The sequence below is a fragment of the Sciurus vulgaris genome, assembly GCF_902686455.1.
Source record: "Sciurus vulgaris genome assembly, chromosome: 1".
Lineage (NCBI taxonomy): Eukaryota > Metazoa > Chordata > Mammalia > Rodentia > Sciuridae > Sciurus > Sciurus vulgaris.
The window spans coordinates 107,521,236-107,538,806 of record NC_136461.1 but is presented as its reverse complement, the minus strand read 5'-3'; the positions used below and the strand labels follow the sequence as shown (position 1 = coordinate 107,538,806).

The following is a 17,571-nucleotide window of genomic DNA, read 5'->3' as shown; positions in this document are numbered from 1 at the left end:
TTTCTAGAACATGGCCTTTCTTAATGACCTGCCCTGTCAGTGTGACAAGGTTGTTCTCTGGTGGAACTCCTAGGAATTGTTGACGTTCTCAGGACTGTGTGCTCCTGTTGTAACTGGACTTAGAGACTGTGTTTTTTTTTTTTTTTTTTCCTGACTGACGATTCTTCTTTGTTCTCTCTAAATTCTTCCTATCTCACCTTTCCTATAAAGTTAAAATTAGTTATCCATGGAAAATGAGGAGAGAAATGAAATGGTTAGGGAGGCCACACCTATCTAAGGTTATTCAATTAGAAAATTCCATCTAGTATAGACAACACCATATCAGCAAATGTGACATGTATGTCTCTTAAAGTGTGTAGGCTTTGCAACAACTGTTTAATGGTCAGATGTCTTTCATAATTTGCCGGCATTACTTCACATCTGGATGACAGATTGCCAGAAGTTATCTTTGGTATTCTCTCTGCCAGAGTTTTTGGATAAACCAGAAACTTATATTTAGAACACTTTATGAAATATGTAGTTCATTATATAGTCAGGCACCACATAATGACGTTTTCAGTCAGGGACAGAGTGCACATATGACAGACTATACCACATAAGGTAGGTGTGTGATAGGCTCCACCATCCCAGTTTGTGTAAGGACACTATAATGTTCACACAAGTACTAAATTGCCTAAGGGTGCATTCCTCAGAATGTGCTCCTGTCACTCAGCAATGCACGACTATATTATAGCTCAGATTTATGTTAAAAATCAGTCATGGTGATCATTTCCTTTACAAAATGATTTATGCAAGCACTTCTTTACCAAACTCTTGTATATTCAAAACACATTTAGATTTCTGTAAGATTTTATTTACCTCAAAATTCTTAAGGTCACATTCTTTGAATAGAGTGAAATCCACTTAAACCTCCAGTTTTCCGATAACAACATTGAGTAATGTGTTCTAGGTCAAGCAATTCATTAGTGGTAGACACACTAGAACAGGGCTGTGGGCTTCCAGCCAGATGCTTCCCTGTTTCATGATCTTTTGTTTAAAATAATACAAAGCCTTTATTTTCAAAGGTAAGCCATTGAAGAATGAATACCTATTCTTTCCATTCCTTCCTCTTCCTCCCCATTAGCTTAGATTCTATGTCCAGGTCATCAAGAGCTGTTTTCTGTGGTCTTCTTTCCAAAGCTGTGCACTCTGGGCTCACTGAAGACTTAGATAGTGATGAGGAGGTAAAAAATGGAAGCTGGCCTTTCATAGGAGCCTCTAGACCTGCCTGGATGGTGATTCTTGGGATAGGACATTCATGATAGGTGGGTCTCATGTGGCCAGGGCATTTACAATCTTTAGCTAGGACTCCATGAATGGATTTCAAGGGTTCTGTGAACTCTAAAATATGGCATGTAAAACTGTGTGTGGATGAGCAGATACACACTTTTCTGGGGGAGAATTCTATAGATTCCTTCACATTTTCAGGAAGGTCCATCTCCAAAGTTAAAAATTTCTGCTCTGTACACAGCCATCTGTCTCCAGGGGCCAAACCTACCAGATATTATACTTCTTTCCTTCTGTATCTCCAGTAGGATTTAATATGTCTTTTCTTCTTGGCACTTAGAAAATTGTTCTTTGTTTTTCCTTGCTGTTTTCTTCTACTAGAGTCCTTGCTTTTCAGCATATTTGGTCACTTTTTCTAAGATTGTTTGATTCCAAACTAATATTTTCCTATTAGTGTGCACCCTACCCTTGGAAATTGCCATCTGAATGTACTTTGATAATTTTTTGGTCCATATTGCATGGGTATCAAGAAATATATATGTCAGTTATTGATCAGTGTCAAGAAGAAAGAGTAATCAGTTAAGAGGTAGAATGGGCATGGGAGCTGCTTCCAGAGGGCAGCCAGCAATAGTCTCTCTGACAGGGTGTAAGACTGATGCCAGGGAAGTATCCAGTATGTACCTGACTCCAGGTAGAGGAAATAGCAAATGCAGAGACAGGTGTATGCAAGGTGTGTTTGTACACATCTGGGAGGCCCTGTGTCTACAGAGCATAGGTTCCTGTTCAAGAACCTGTCTGAACAACATGGAAATGGGAGGTACAAAGGAATGCAGAAATAGGCTGTGTGGACCAGCATTAGACCTGGGTACCAGGGATCAGAGCCACAATTCCACCTGGAGAACAAGACTGTTGTATGTTGACAGATTTCCCACTGACCAGAAAGTACTGATGGCATCTTAGCTGAAGTGCTGAAGTCCTCCTGTCTCCTCACTGGGCTAGAAGGGACCTTAACACATCATTCACCCTGGCAGCTGGGGAATGTTTTATTGCCTGGGCAGACAGTTGTTTGTCTTTCTTGCCTGGTGGGCTGTCCTACTGTATGAGGACTCCAGGAAAGCAGAATCATGGGTCCTCATGAGCCTAGTTCAGAGCTTTTATGTATCTTTTTCTGATAGTGTAGAAATTCTTCATTATGTCTCATCAAAATCTGAACACTACGTTAAAAACAATGAAATCCTGTCATTTGTGGATGGAACTGGTCATTATGTTAAGTGAAATAAGCCAGGCACAGAAAGATAAGTACTGCATGTTCTCTCTCATGTGGGCTGAAAGTTGATTTTATAGAAGCAAAGAGTAGAACACTGGTCACCAGAAGTTAGGAAGGGTGGAGGGGAGCAGGGATAGAGGGAGGTTGGGTAATGAGTACTAAAATGCAGTACATAAGAACAGTAAGTTCAAATGTTCTGTAGCACTGTAGCATGACTATAGTTCCCAAAAATTTATTATATATTTTAAAAAGTACTAGAAGAGAGGAGTTTAAGCTTCCCAATTCAAAGAAATGAAACATGTATGACCTGGGAATGCAGTTCAGTGGTAGAGCACCTGTCTTGCATGTTTATGTTTGAGATGCTGCGTGATTGCGTGATTTGATCCCTAGCACTGCCAAAAAAAAAAAAAAAAAAAAAAAAGACAAAAGAAAAGAAAGAAATGGAAATGGCGTGTGTTTAAGGAAATGGAAATGATAATTGCCCTGGGCAGATTAATTGCATGCATATATTAAATGATGGCAATGTGTACCACATAAAAATCTGTCAATTTAAAAAAATGAAAAAAGCAAAAGAAAACCCTGCAAGCTACTTTAAATACTATAATAATCACATCAGTTAATTGTGAATTAAAACTTACTATCTTCTGGACCCTTCATTTATGTTCTCTTTACTCTTCAAAACAATCTCTGTCTTGCATATGAGAAAACCGAAACACAGAGAGGTTAAGCAGCTTTCCTACTGTCACACAGTAAAGCTGGAGGAGCAGGAATTAAAACCAAATTTACCTGATTTTGAAGTCGTTGCATTTTGTGCTCTATCACGCTAGCATTTACACTTGACATTTTATTTTCAACAGATACTGAGAACATAATCCTTCCTCCACAGACTCTTGATTCACTTAAAAATACTATTCATGTCACTCAGAACCACCTCTCTTTCCAATAAAGCAATCTGTGTATTCCCAGCCCGTCTCTGTAAACTTCATCCCATGACTTCACCACCTACTTGTGAGCCCTGTAAACAAGGATTCCCTGGTGGAGCACAAGAAGCCAGGCTGCCTTTCTGCAGCAGGTGAGGTTGTGATAGAGTGACACTGCAGTCACGTGTCTCACTGTGGGCTAGGACGAAGGGTGCAGCGCAGAAGCTGTTTTCCTCTTCCATCACTCTGGGAAGCTAAATTAAAATAAACGTGTTAGAGCAAGTACAGGGCTTTTGTTTTCTCCTCTTGAAAAAGTTTTAAATTACCTGATAATCACCAGTGATTTAATTCTCACTGACTATTTACAGGATCTGATGGCAAGAATTCCTAATGCCATTTTGCAGATGGGAAAGATTGATGGGTGAGGATATAGAGAATTGTTTGCAAGTCTCCTGGGAACTGTTGGTTCAGTGCCAGCATCAGGACCCAGTTTACCACCTTCCAGCCAGTGCCTCATCTGTTGCCTTTCTTGTGCTAACAGCTTTTATAAATCTAAGATCTTCCCCGTGCATTTTAGACATCAAGTGACTCATACTGAGCGAGGGGCATGGCTTGACGAGTTGCATATAAATGTACCCAAAACATACGGATTACATTTCCTTTAAAAACACATGGGCTTAAAAATTAGGGGGGAAAGTGCTTGGCCAATGTTTTCTGGTTTTGCAGAACACAAAACATTTGTGGAATACTTTGGAGTTACAGAGTTTGCCAAACCTCAAACCAAAACACGTTCAGGTTTGTCGATCTCAATCCATCCCAGTGCGACCCAGAGGCTTGGGAAGGAAGGCGCGAGGGGAAAGATGGCAGGATGCAGCCACCCACTGTACTTTCTTCAGATGCCTCATGGGGGTCTCCTGGGCCTGGAGCCTCTCACACTCAATGCCATCAGAGTCTGGTCCTGCTGACAACCATGGCCTCTACAGAACCGAGGATGGTTGAGGGAGCTGTGGCTAAGGATGCTAGGTGCCATTCTGCATATCTTAACATAAAGCCATCTCTAGGGAGAAAAGCCCTAGTGTCTAGTCCCTTTCTCCTTTCTCTCATGGGAACCAGTGAGCGATCTGATTGTTTGGGAGCAGGACTCTGCAGGACCTGCTTGTCTGCCAACAGCGCACATCTCAAGCTGTCCTGTTGGGTGGGGAGCCTAGCAGGGGAGGCCTGCAGCTGGAGGAGTCAGCATCTTTCAGGGAGCTCTACCTACTCATTGTCTGCATGGTCCCCAGGCAATTACATCAGCAGTAATATTGGTATTTTGGTGTTCATTGCGTTAGGCGCCTATGTCTTTCTCAGAAATGATTCTGAACTTGGAGAAGAGGGAATATTCACCGGACTGTCCAGAATCCCAGTAGAAGCTCCAGAGAGTACACAGTGGTACCACCATCATCAAAGCCTTTCCTTGTTCTCTCTGCTTCCTTAGGAAGCGTCAGGCACATGCCGCAGTGTGAGAAGGCCTCCACCCTTGAGACTGTACTTAGAGAGCTGCTCCTTCCATGCCATGTAGTTATACCCCTGAAGAGACGTCTTCATCTAGAGCCTCTGTGTGTTAAGGATATGTGTATGTGTATAAGAAGATGTGTATGTGTGACTCGTGTGTGTGTGTGTGTGTGTGTGTGTGTGTGTGTGTGTAAGAGAGAGAGAGAGAGAGAGATTGAGAGGGAGAGAGAGAAAATGTGTGTTCATGTTGTGGGAATAATAATAATAATAGCTGATTTTTCCTTTTGGAGTAGAGACACTGACAGATTTTTCATCCAGGAATTTTCTCTACAATGGGAGGGAAATTGTGTTTATTTCTAAGCAGTTCCACTTCTAGATTTCTCAAAAAATTTTTGTTCTAAATCTGATTTTGAGTAGGGGGTCAACATACATTCACTTTCATTCAGGCCTCAGGGTGCAATATATAAAAATACCTCCTGGAGACCTCTCCTACCAGCAGGAGACAGTAACGCCTTCCTGTTTCTGAGCAGAAAATAGATTCCTTCAGCTTCAGATTTTTTTTTTTCCTTATGGTCTGTATTCCTGGGCTTTGTCCCCTGCTGGAATATAAGCTCTTGGAAGCCTGAGACTGTACCTTTTCAGGTTTATACTTTCTTTTTCTTTCCCATAGTGCCTTGTGTATAGAAGGAAATAGTAATTGTTCATTAGTTACAAAGCAGTGTTGATCAGTGGCAGAGAAATTTAAAACTGGGGACACTAGCTTGAGAAAGTCTTGTCCCAACCAAGAGCAAATCAAGGAGAACAGCAACCTGGAGCTAGTTTTGGCCATCAAATGAGAAGAGAAGAGAAGGTGAATCTATAAATAGGCTTAGTCTGAAAGACTAACAGTGATTTTTATTTAAATCTGAGACCCATGACTTCTGTAAGACACTGGCCTGGTCTAATTGTTGCATGACACCCTGGAGATCATCTGATCTGACTCCAGATAGTATGGGCATGTCTGAACTTCCTGGCTCCCTGAAGCAGGACACCCACCAATTTCCAGTGTCTGTGAGCCTCAGAGAAAGAAGGAGTTCCCAGGGGCTGGGCTAAAGCAGAATGAGGTTTTGTTGAGAAAGTTTGCCCAGCAGAGACCTGAAAAGTAAAATTATGCCTACGGTGAGTGTCCACCCCCATGCTGAGAGTACCGAAGGGAGGACTGGGCTTGGGAAGCTGAAAAGAAGCAAGCATTTTCACAGTCACAGTGCTGAGAAGTAGCCTTGGGAGGGACATTTACCTGCAAGCCTGGGGAGCCTATGTTGCTTAGCTAGAGGGAGCAACATCTGCAGAGACCCTGCCTATTAAAGGGGGAGCCAAAGGAGCAGAAGGATAGAGGATGCTGTAGGTCATCTAGACATGTCTGATGTGAGAGCCTTGTCCCTTTAAGGGGTGGCTGTCAAGATTTTACAGAAAACCCAAGTCAGTTTGGGAAATTTTATTTAATTCCCAGGGACTTTCTCCAAAGCAAACACATACACACAGAAAAGAGAGGATTAAAATTATGATCTGTCTGGTGAGCAGGGGACTTTTATCTTAAAAGTGCAATGGTTGGGTTCTCTCCTGCCAGTGCCCTTGGTTCTGCCTTTAACCTTGGGTTGTATTTGAACTCTCAGCCTCCATTTCTGCTGCAAGGAGAGCTGTTCCATCTAGATGTTTGGATGTCTGAGAAGTCACTACTGTTATTTCCATGATAGGTCACAGGTAGAACAGCCCATCTTTTTTAATTAATTTATTTTAATTATTCATATTTTAGGGATCATTCTGACATAATTGTACAAGCATGGAATATCGTTTGCTGTGATTCAGTCCTCAGTACTTCCCCTTTCCCTCTCTTTCTCCCTTTCCCTTTCCTTTACTCTACTGATCTTTCTTCTATTTTTAGTTTTTTTTAAAAAATTAGTGTCTGTGGATATACATATAATGAGATTCACTGTGGTTTATTTATATCTGTACATAGGATAGTATAATGGATTCATAGAATGGTCCATCAATAGCCCAGGAAATTATCGCAGCTTTTCGGGGGGTGGGTGTTCTCTCTGGAGTCCACTACTGGAGGACTGAGCAATTGAGTTTCACAACTCAGGAACTGTCAGAAAGGAGACAGGGGCAAGCCCTGTAGGGTGGGAGGTGGCTTTATATGGATAAGTAGTTTTAATGTGTTGCCCCCCACTGAAGAAACAATAGGGCCTGCAGGATGAGGTCCAAGAGGAAATCTGAGTCCGAGCTCATTCTCAGAATGTTTTCAGCCAACACTGCTGTTTGCTGGGAACATGGCCAGAGGTAGTTCTTCTTGATGCCTCTCCCAATACACAACATTTCAGGGAATGTGAACATTTGTTGCATGGTGGAGTAGATGTATCTGTTTGTTGAAAGAGGATGTTTGGTGAAGTTAGTACTTAACCTGAGGGAAGGAGTTATTCTCTAATGGTGATGGGGAAAATATTTGGGAATAAGGAATTTTTTTGGGATCTCCACTTAAGCAGCTTAAGCATGGTTTATGGAGTGAAGAACCACTTTTCTTGACACAAGATAGGAACTCCTTGTCTTAGGCCCAGCTCCTTCTTACAACATCCAATATGAAGAGGAGTGTAAGATGAGGAATTAAAGCATGTAATGTTAACAGAAGAAAAATAAGCATCAAAGAAAAGTTAGCTAGAAATTAATGCTGGGGTCTGTTCATTTTTGCTTAGATATGAAACCACTTTTCTTTGAGAGGAGGAGGCAAAGGATGCAGGGTGGATCCCAGCTAACATCTGGTAGGACAGTTGTCTGTTGTAAACAAGTAACTTAACTCTTGCCTACACCTTTATCTATTGAGCTGAACTGAACATAGGAAACAGCAATATTTATAGGTCAAAAATAGCAAAATACCAGCAATTTCATATAATTCAATGTCATTTATTTCTAGCCATTCAAATCACAATTATACAAATAAAAGCATATAGTACACATTGTCCATTTTTACCACCAAATTGATGGTATTAGTGTAGTATTTCCCACTGGTAAATTTCCCCTTGGTAAAACTCAATACAGTGAGGACTAGCTATCAGAATTTGCAATCCAGCCAGGTACAGCATCCAGAGAAAGATTTCACACTCCTCTTCAGGCACAGCTTGCCAGTCAGCAGAATCCATGCCCTCATCCATCTCTGGCTCCCTGTTGCTCTTGAAGGCTCACATAGCAAACTTAGAGCCAATAAGCTGTCCACTTGCCCTTTTTCAACACACATAACATCCCAAGTGTGTCCCTCATGTTCAATTTCTGTTTTCATTTGTCCTCTCTGGAGCCACTGGCTCTGTTTTTCCAGCCAATCTCATCTTGCTCTTTCCTGGCAATCTTACTAGCCCCTGTAGATTTTACATACTCTTTTGTTGTCCCTGGCATGGGTGGCTTCTGCTGTTTAGCAAATCTATGGAAGTCATCAGTGTTGGACTCCTTCTCAAGCGCCACTGCATCTATAGTTCAAGGTAGCTGGCCCTGTACTGGATTTTGGCAGCATCAGCCAACTGATCTCCTCCTATTCATCTAGGCTAGCCGTTCATCATTGTCCCCTGGCTTGTGGCCTTTTAGCAAGTACTTAACATTTTTCTCTGCCTTATTATTTGTTCTCCCTCCCTTGTCGGGAACCTTTTCCACTATTGTCCTCTTGGCTGTGTGGCTTTGCCAGGGAAAGTTGGCAATTGTTTTATTATCTATGGCTCTTGCCCAGGGATGGTGTCATTCAGCAGAGTGACGTCTTTTTAATGGCTAACATATTGAAGTCTGAAATATCTGCAAGATAATGAGGCCTACAGGGGCTTGAAGGATATGCTTTTAGTTCTTTGAGAAGAGATGAGAAAAGGAATTAGGTAACATAGTTTCCCCCACATTTAATCCAGAGCTGGAGGGCTGACATAGCCATGAATTCCAGTGAGGTAAGAATGTATTCTGCTATTACAGGCCACCACCTGAGCAGAATGATTTGCATTTATTTTGCTGGAGTTAGGCCAGTGGTCCTCAATCATTCATTATGTTTTCTTCCTTGTTTAGATATAGTTTGTCTTTAATCAATCTGTGCTTATTAAGTAACAATTAGAAAAAAACATTATTATTATCTCCATTTTATGGATAGGGAGCCTTAGGCATGAAGAAGTTATATAACTTGGCCAAGGTTGCACTAATAACAAGCAGGGTTGCAATTTGAATCCAGGCAGTTTAGCTCCAGAATCAGTGCTCTTAACTGTGATGCTAATCTGCCCCTCATGTGGATTTGGTATTACCCAATTAAAGTTGGACTATTCCAGTCTGCTTAGTATATTATGGATTCTTGAGGTAGTGAAAACTCTTCATGGACTGTCATTACTACCTATTCAAATCCTAAGTCACTTGGTGTGTGTGTGTGTGTGTGTGTGTGTGTGTGTGTGTGTGTGTGTATTCGGGTGGGCAGGAATTCCAAAGTGGGATTCACCCCATGATGAACAGTTTTAATTCAACTCCAAGCATCTTTCCATTGTTACTTTTTCTTCCAAGCTGTTGGAAGAGGCACATCAATGAAAACTACTTCATTGTGTAAATATACTTATTGTATCAACTGAAGCCAAGATTGGAATGGATGTTTGATTTTTAGTCAACTTGCAGAATTCTACTTGTCCCTGGACAAGAAATATATTGAATAATCAAGATATTATTGATGTTGGAGCTGATTCCAAATCTAGTGAAGGAGAAAGAAGTGTAGAAGGTTTGACCTCACGTCGATGGAGCAAGGACAGTCCAAGAATGTTGAGATATAGTAATAAGACCAGAAGCAATAATATATTCTGGTTCTGAGTATTTTCAAATACTAGAACAGGATGAGAAAGGAAAGGAGGCACAACACCACCCATGAGATGAAATCTAAACACCTAACATGGAGTAAATGTCCGTGGTGTCTATCCCATTTCACACCCTGACTTATTTTCAGTTTCCAGAACATGGCTTCTCTTCCATGCCCTTTATGTCATTGCACATACTGTTTCTTAGTAGAGAAAGTCCTTTCTGCCTCTTGTCTGAATGGAAGGCTGCTGAGTATCTTTTATTATTAAGGTTAAATAACTGGCCCTTTGTGGAATCTTCCTTAAGTTTTCCAGGTGTATTAAGTACTACTTGCTCAAAGCACTGTGACATCTTCTATATATCACAAGTGTATCACATAACTCAGAAATTAGTCATCTACACATTGCTCTCTTTTTATTGAATAGAGTACCCCTAAAGAGTGAAGACCCTTTACATATCCTGAACTTAGCACATATTTTCCTCCCTGATCAATTTACTTCTTTATGATCTCAAAACCCCTGTCATATTAAGCTCCCTTTAGCCTTTGATGGTCTTCTCTTGAGAGATGACCAAAGGTCATATGAACCCATTGTTCCCTTTATCACCAGCAAGTAGTATGGAGCACAGAAAAGTTGAGCAAGAGGGTCAGGATTAAAGAAAAAATAAATGAAAGAAACAATACAAAGCAATTCCTACCTCAAGACAAGTGAAAAGCAGAAACTGTGCATCTGCATGCTACTTAATAAGATCATTAATGTTTTCATAATTATTGTTTCAATCATCAAACATCTGCTGAACTTTGAAGGGATGATCCTTTCTGTCATTTTTTTTTAAAATGAGGTTGGAAGGACATTTGTTTAGCAAGATTAGTTGATCTTGAGGTATCAGCAATTTGTGAAAGAGTTCTTTGACTTGCTATGCCTTCTTCATTTCCCCTCTCCTTTTCAGCACATTCTCTTGGTTGGGCCCCCAAACACACTGAAAGATCTAAAGAGAAGAAGCTTGGAAATGAAAGAGGTAGTGACAGCCAGAGAACTGAAGAAAGGGTGTTTGGTCATGGCCTCTGTTGTCACTGGAATAACTTGCTCAGTGAGAGAAACTGCAGGATACTTGCCAATTTGACCATCTCTGACTGGAAATCTCAGAGATGATATCTGTCGATGTGCAGAGACCCATCCTGTGGAACATGTTAATGAAGCATGGTTGCCTAAGGCAGCTTTTTTTCTTCTGTCAGGCAATGAATTCACTTTAAAAAAAAAAAAGAAAAACTAAAATTAAAAATTTTTCAAAACTAATGTAAAATTATGGAGAATAAACAAGTAAATAATGTGTATCACAGGATGAATTTGGAACAGACATCCAAAGGACTGAAGATTCATTGACTAGTTGGCAAGGCCTTTTGTAAGAGAAGATGAAGGGAAGAAATGACTGGTCTCTGGTATGGGACCCAGGCTCTTTTGAAAGTCTAATACTCCATCACTGGATCAGAAGAAACCAATGGAAAATGGAGACCTCTCTGAGACCTAGGTCAAGAAAGGCACAATCACAATCAACTATAGTAACAATGCCCAAATCTCCAACTCTAGAGCATTTCTTTCATCTTCAGAAACTTTATTTTGTACCAAGTTGTTTCCTAACTTTTAGGTTTAGAAAAAAAAAAAGAATGCTAGTTAAAATTTATGTAATGGTGAGTCACTTGTAAGACATCTGTTCCTTTATTTCCTTATTCAATGCATAGCAATTGAGATCTCACCATATTAGAGGCATTGTGTTAGACACCGGGGCATGGAAAATCATGGGATCCAAAGCCTTGGGGTGCATACTTGCTAGTGGTGGAGAGAGGGAAATTGTATAATCTTGCCATGGCACTACAGCAATATAAAATTAGTATCTTCTAATAATTAGACCTATCCAATGAAGCTTGATAGAGTTTGAGGATGAATAAAAGATATGTCATACAGAAAACAAACAGGAATAATTTTTCTGAAAAGAGATATACTTTAAGTACATAAATAGATTGAGTAATATAAATCTGTGACATATATATCATTCCTCATAGGATAATGCATATCACAGAGTAATTTGTGCTATGTCCTTTATAGTAGAAATCTATAAGAGGTGGATCCATAGTGGATTAATAAGGTGTAGTTAGTAATGTTGTGGTCTTAGCCATTATTTGGGGGGAATCAGAACCCCTATCTACTGAACTCTACCATCAAAATAATCCTTGTTTGACAGATCCTTTGATAGACCATGGATGTGTTCCTCTGTAGCATGTTATATATTGCATTCTTAAGCTACAGAAGGTCTGATGGATGAGGATGTGGTAGGCAGACTTCATGTGGGAAATGTCTGGCACGCCCATCATTCACCCATTGATATGAACCTAGAGGGTGATTCTAACCAAAATGTCAGAAAGATCTTTCTTATAGGTCTAATAAAATACTGAATATTTATCTAAGGAAATATGCCAACGGAATCTGGATAACCAGATGATGACATAGAAGAAAGTAGATGATACCCAAGATCCTTTTGAAATTTTAAATCTGATTCTGTAGCTCTGTTTTCAGCTGGATTTTAGATTTGGATACATGGAACTTGGGCACCGTTTTATAGTATAAAGTTGGTTATAGTATAAAGTTGCCACAGCCTTTTGGCCTATTATGGAAATGAAACCAAAGTTCTTTTCTGGTTTTTCAATGAATATATTATTGGCAGTATATTATTGCAATTTCACAATCTTCTAGCACTTTATTATGAAATGAGAAGGGATTGTTCTTTGTCCTTGAGCTAGTATTTTGTCCTCATCACTGGTACATGGTCTTGAGAAGAATGGAATAAAACCTCTGCCATTTGAATGAGCCTCCTGAGCCATGAAAGGGAATCCTAAGATGTTCTGGTGGGTTGCCAACATTCCACAACAAAGCAGTAAGATCTAAGCCTGGCCTCTTTATTTCTTCTGTTCACCAGGGCTCAGCATGGCTTTATCTGACTATCCTCTTATTATTCTGAACTCCCTAATTGCCTGGGCTCTTTCTCCCTACAAATAGTTTCATGTACTGTATTCAGCATTAACTTAGAGTGACTATGTGGAGATGTCTTCTATTCCTACTTCTAACAGATTAACAGCTAATAAACACCATGCGACACTCTCTCCTCTGAAGTTCTTCTTAAAATACAGAGTTTGGTTTGCCAACATTGGTGTATTTAAAGCCTCCAAGATTCCAGGGAAGACTTTAGAAAGTTAGCTGTGCAAGTAAGGCCTATTTGGAGAGGACATTTTCCAACACAAAGAGCCAATCAGTGTGTTAGTAGTGCATGTGAGAAGAACCTCAAGGGATACGATGGTCATTTATAAGGTCTCACTTAAAATAAAATGTCTCACTTTATTCATGGCATGTACGACTGAAGAGAACCTGTGAGTGTATTATTTAGGGAATGGAAGCCTGTCTGCTCCAGGAAGGGGCATGATGTTGCCTTCCAGTGACTTATTGCTGCAATGAGAGGACTTGGCCATCTGCTCTTCTGCACTTCCCTTCTCCTACCTCCCCATTTTCTCCCCACTTCCCCTTCCTCTGCCTAGATAGAAATGAAATAGTTGCAAAGAAAAGTCAGGAATCAGATGCCATGTTCAAAGCTTTAAACAAAGCCTCAACCAGTACCTCTGTTTGCGCGATATGGAGTATCAGCAAGAATATGTTTAAGTTACCCTGGATAATTATCTGAGAATGATGTATATCAGCATCTCATATAGATAACAGAGACACAATTAATTGAAGGGTAAAGCAGACAGCACATAGTCCAGTTGAGAGACTATCCAGTACCAGTGAACCAAAACTGTCAAGGAGTTTAACCATGAAATATTGGTTATTTCCTAAAGTCTGGCAGTTTGTGACTCTCGAAGACCAGCTGAATGTAATCCCAGCAGCTCTGGAGGCTGAGGCAGGAGGATAGCAGGTTCAAAGTCAGCATCAGCAACTTAGCAAGGCCCTGAGCAGCAATTTAGCAAGACCCTGTCTCAGAATAAAAAAATAAAAAATAAAAAAAAAAAAAGAACTGGAGATGTGGCTCAGTGGTTAAACTCTCCTGGGTTCAATCCCTGGTACCACAAACAAACAAACAAAAAAGCCAGCTGAATTATTAGGTTATAAAAATGCAGAGTAAATATTTGTAGACATGTATTGGTCTTTTGGCCTAAGGTATAACTTTGGGGACCATGCCTGTTCTTTGCCTTCAGTTAGGTATCTTTTGTTGCAATAGAAACTTGAGTGTATTTGATTGCTTACTCTCCTTTTATTTCTCTTGTCCCACTCATCTCTGTTGATTTAAGAATTCTTTTAAAGCCACATGAGTTTGACAGTTTCATTGATCTTTGACACAAATGGAACATAACTTCTCATGCCTCTGGCTGTACAAGGTGCTGAGTCACACCAGTAGTGTAATCGTACGTGTATATAGGGTAATAATGTCTGTTTTATTCTACTGTCCTTCCTATCCCCACCATCCCACCCCTCCTTTCACTCCCTTCTGCACAATCCAAAGTTCCTTCATTCTTCCCTACCACCCACCCCAACCTCCACCACTAGGAATTGGCATCTGCTTATCAAAGAAAACTTTAGCCTTTAGTTTTTTGGGATTGGCTTGTTTCACTTAGCATGATATTATCCAACTCCATCCATTTACCTGCAAATGCCATAATTTTATTCTTCTTTATGGCTGAATAATAGTCCATTGTGTGTGTGTGTGTGTGTGTGTGTGTGTGTGTGTGTGTGTGTATATATATCACATTTTCTTTATCCATTCATCTGTAAAGGGCAGCTAGGTTGGTTCCATAGTTTAGCTATTGTGGATTGAGGTGCTATAAACTTGATGTGGCTGAATTACTGCAGTACGCCGATTTTAAGTCCTTTGGGTATAAACCGAGGAGTGGGATAGCTGGGATTGACCCTTTACATACCTGGGTGTGGAGCTGATGATGGCATCATCCTGAGCTAGAGAAGCAGTCAGTGCTACTTTCTGCTTAGCTGTACTCACAATATCAGTGGCCTTGACATTTATTGTTTAATATGCTATTTTCTTGTACAACAAACTTCCTTTGAAGAGAGGTCAAAGTAGAATTTTATCATGGTTATACATTTGCCTGCAAATAATCTGAATAATTAGGTTAATTTGTTCTTCCTCCTACAGTCTAGCATCATCTATATCTCCTGCCTTTCCAGACTGATTTGCCCTGATGGTGATGTCTCAGTGCCTATAATATGCCACTTGCCAAACAAACCACCTCTGGATCTTTAAAAAGTCAGTGCATTTCTCGGGATTACTCACAGCTTTATTTTCTGACTTTTCCCTCTCCAGAACTGGACTTGAAGCCATCATGGAGACCTATGCTTTCTGGAGACCTCCTGTGCGCACACTCACCTTTGAGGATTTCACCACCATGCAAAAGCAGCAAGGTAAAGCCGTGGGGCAGGGCATCTGAATGGTGACAGGACTGGAGAGGGGGCACCTGAGCTGAGTGTAGCCTATCTGGCCCCAGGTCGAGGCATGGGTCACACCAATTCTCCTGGAACAAAGCGATCTCAGGAGCCCCGGAAATAACCCAAGCATCACCACTTGTGAAAACAAGCTGGTTCTAAAGGCAGCATTTCATCTGACATTCAAAATTCTTTTCTCCCTTCCTAAAAGCATGGCTGTGTATTCATGATTATGATGGTGATGAAATCATTGTGGAGTATTACTAAGTGTTCACGTTGACCTTGATATTTGAAGAGATCATCATCATAATGACATTTGTACCTCATGGAAGCTTCAACAGCTTTCTTATTTCTAAGTGTTGCAGTTGAGAAAAGCTTTCACACCAGACAGTAGGAATACATCACATCAGAACTCACAGTGAGAGAGGGCCTGCTGCAAGCCCATCTGAACCTTGCAACTATTGTGTTGTCTTGTGTTGCTTATTTGAATCAACACTCCTCTCAAGTTGGTGGGCTAAGTGGACTATGCCAGGCTGCTTTGTGTTTTTCATCCAATTTCTAATCTCCCCTCCTGTAGCTCCTGGGAAACCTTGGCTATATATACAGAAGGTTCTTAGGTTGTTTTCAACTCCTCTTCTTGGTCCAGTCCTATTCCTATGCCTACCCATCTGGGTCCCTCAATGAGAGCTTCCCAGAATGTGAGATGGTGTATGAATCTCCTTTTCCAGCTTCCCCCTGACCAAACTTGACACTGATCAACATATACAGACCCAGCCCATTCTGTGGCTACCATTAATAGAGCCCGATTTTTGAATTTGGAGTTCTTCCATTAGGGAGGCCATTCTAAGACTTGACAATACATTGTAATGCATTCCCTTCTCAGCAGAGCTCCTAGAACTTTGCACACTGAACCAGGTTTGTCACCAACATCGCTGAAATCTGTCATGTTTTATGATGAGTTTAGTGATTTTAATCATGAACTCAGGAGTTAAGACATTTTAGTCTCTTAGCACTATTCCTCCCTAGCTGTGTCAGGTCACTCAATCTTTCTGATACCTTATTCTCTCTTCTGCATTATACAGATGAATATGCTAGAATTTTTATTGATAATTAAATGAGATAATGAATTTAAAATCATGCTAAACACTCAATACATGATAATTAACCATTGTCATAGTCATTAGCATCACCATCTTCACAACCCTTATATCATTGTACATGCATACCTAACAGGAATATGTATCAGGGATGGAGAATATGGTCTTTCTGATAATAACTTATTCAAAGAATGATTAGGCTGTCTATCTTCATAGGGATCTGGTGAGGTTACCAATCCAGAATTTCCATCTCTTTTTTATAGATGGGGAGGAGCAGAAACCCTTCATATGACGTTACCTTCTTCCCAAAAGACTGTGATTAGAAGCAGCATCAATTGTTAAGAGTTACTACTGCTTTGAGCCTTCATGGCCCCTAAGAGGCATAGGTTTTAAGGGAGGCCTGGGCCTTCACCTTGAATGGTCTTCTCTATCTAACTTGGGCAATTTTATTCCACTCTAAGTGCCAGTGGACTCGCCCACAAATGAAGGATAATTTTTGTGTGTATGTGTATGAGGCAATTTATATAAAGATGCTTTATAAATGAAAGCGGGTTGTCCAAAGAACCCTATCCAATTCTATTTCTGAGGTAGTTAATTACTTATTTGCCTTCACTATACCATTGATTTTCCAAGCTCTAGCAAAGCAGGAGTTTGGATCATGGAGAAGGTAGACAAGGTTGACAAAGATATCATCAATTTCCAAGAGCAGGCATTGATGGTGACAGTTGTGTTCACTGCTTTGTCCCCAAAATGTGCCACTGGGCCTGGCACCCAGGAAGTACCTAACAAATGTAAATAAGATTACTTGGTGGCCCGTGGCTCAGGTGGGCAGTGTCACTGTCAGCTTCTGTCTTGTTTGTATGTGGTGTGGATATGGAGTGCTCACTGGGGGTGACCACCTGCATTGCAACAGCCTGTGAGGCTGTGGGGCACGCACAGAAAACCTGCATGCATGCTTAAGTGTGCAGAACAGCTGGTGTCATGGTATTTCCACTGAACATTTATCAGTATGAAGGCTTACTATTGACACTTTTATAGCAATTGGTTTAGGAGAAATTGAACTATCAAGGTATAATTTCACAACTATCTCAGTAACCCCTTTTTTACTGGAGGTAACAAGCTTGAATTATTGGATACATGTGGTAGTGGGATGAGGCTAAAGGAAAAGCCAATTTACTGAACTGTTTCTATTAAATAGTTGATGAAATTTTCTATTAAATGGT

General features: G+C 40.5%; 1 protein-coding gene across 1 annotated transcript in view; it reads left to right on the top strand.

Annotated features, from left to right (window-relative positions):
• Positions 1–17,571, top strand: part of TBX15 (T-box transcription factor 15) — a 142,740-nt gene that overhangs the window by 80,632 nt on the left and 44,537 nt on the right. Inside the window, exon 7 of the mRNA XM_079144330.1 lies at positions 15,133–15,230. Coding sequence (XP_079000456.1) covers positions 15,133–15,230 — 98 coding nt within the window. The remainder of the gene's footprint in view (positions 1–15,132; positions 15,231–17,571) is intronic.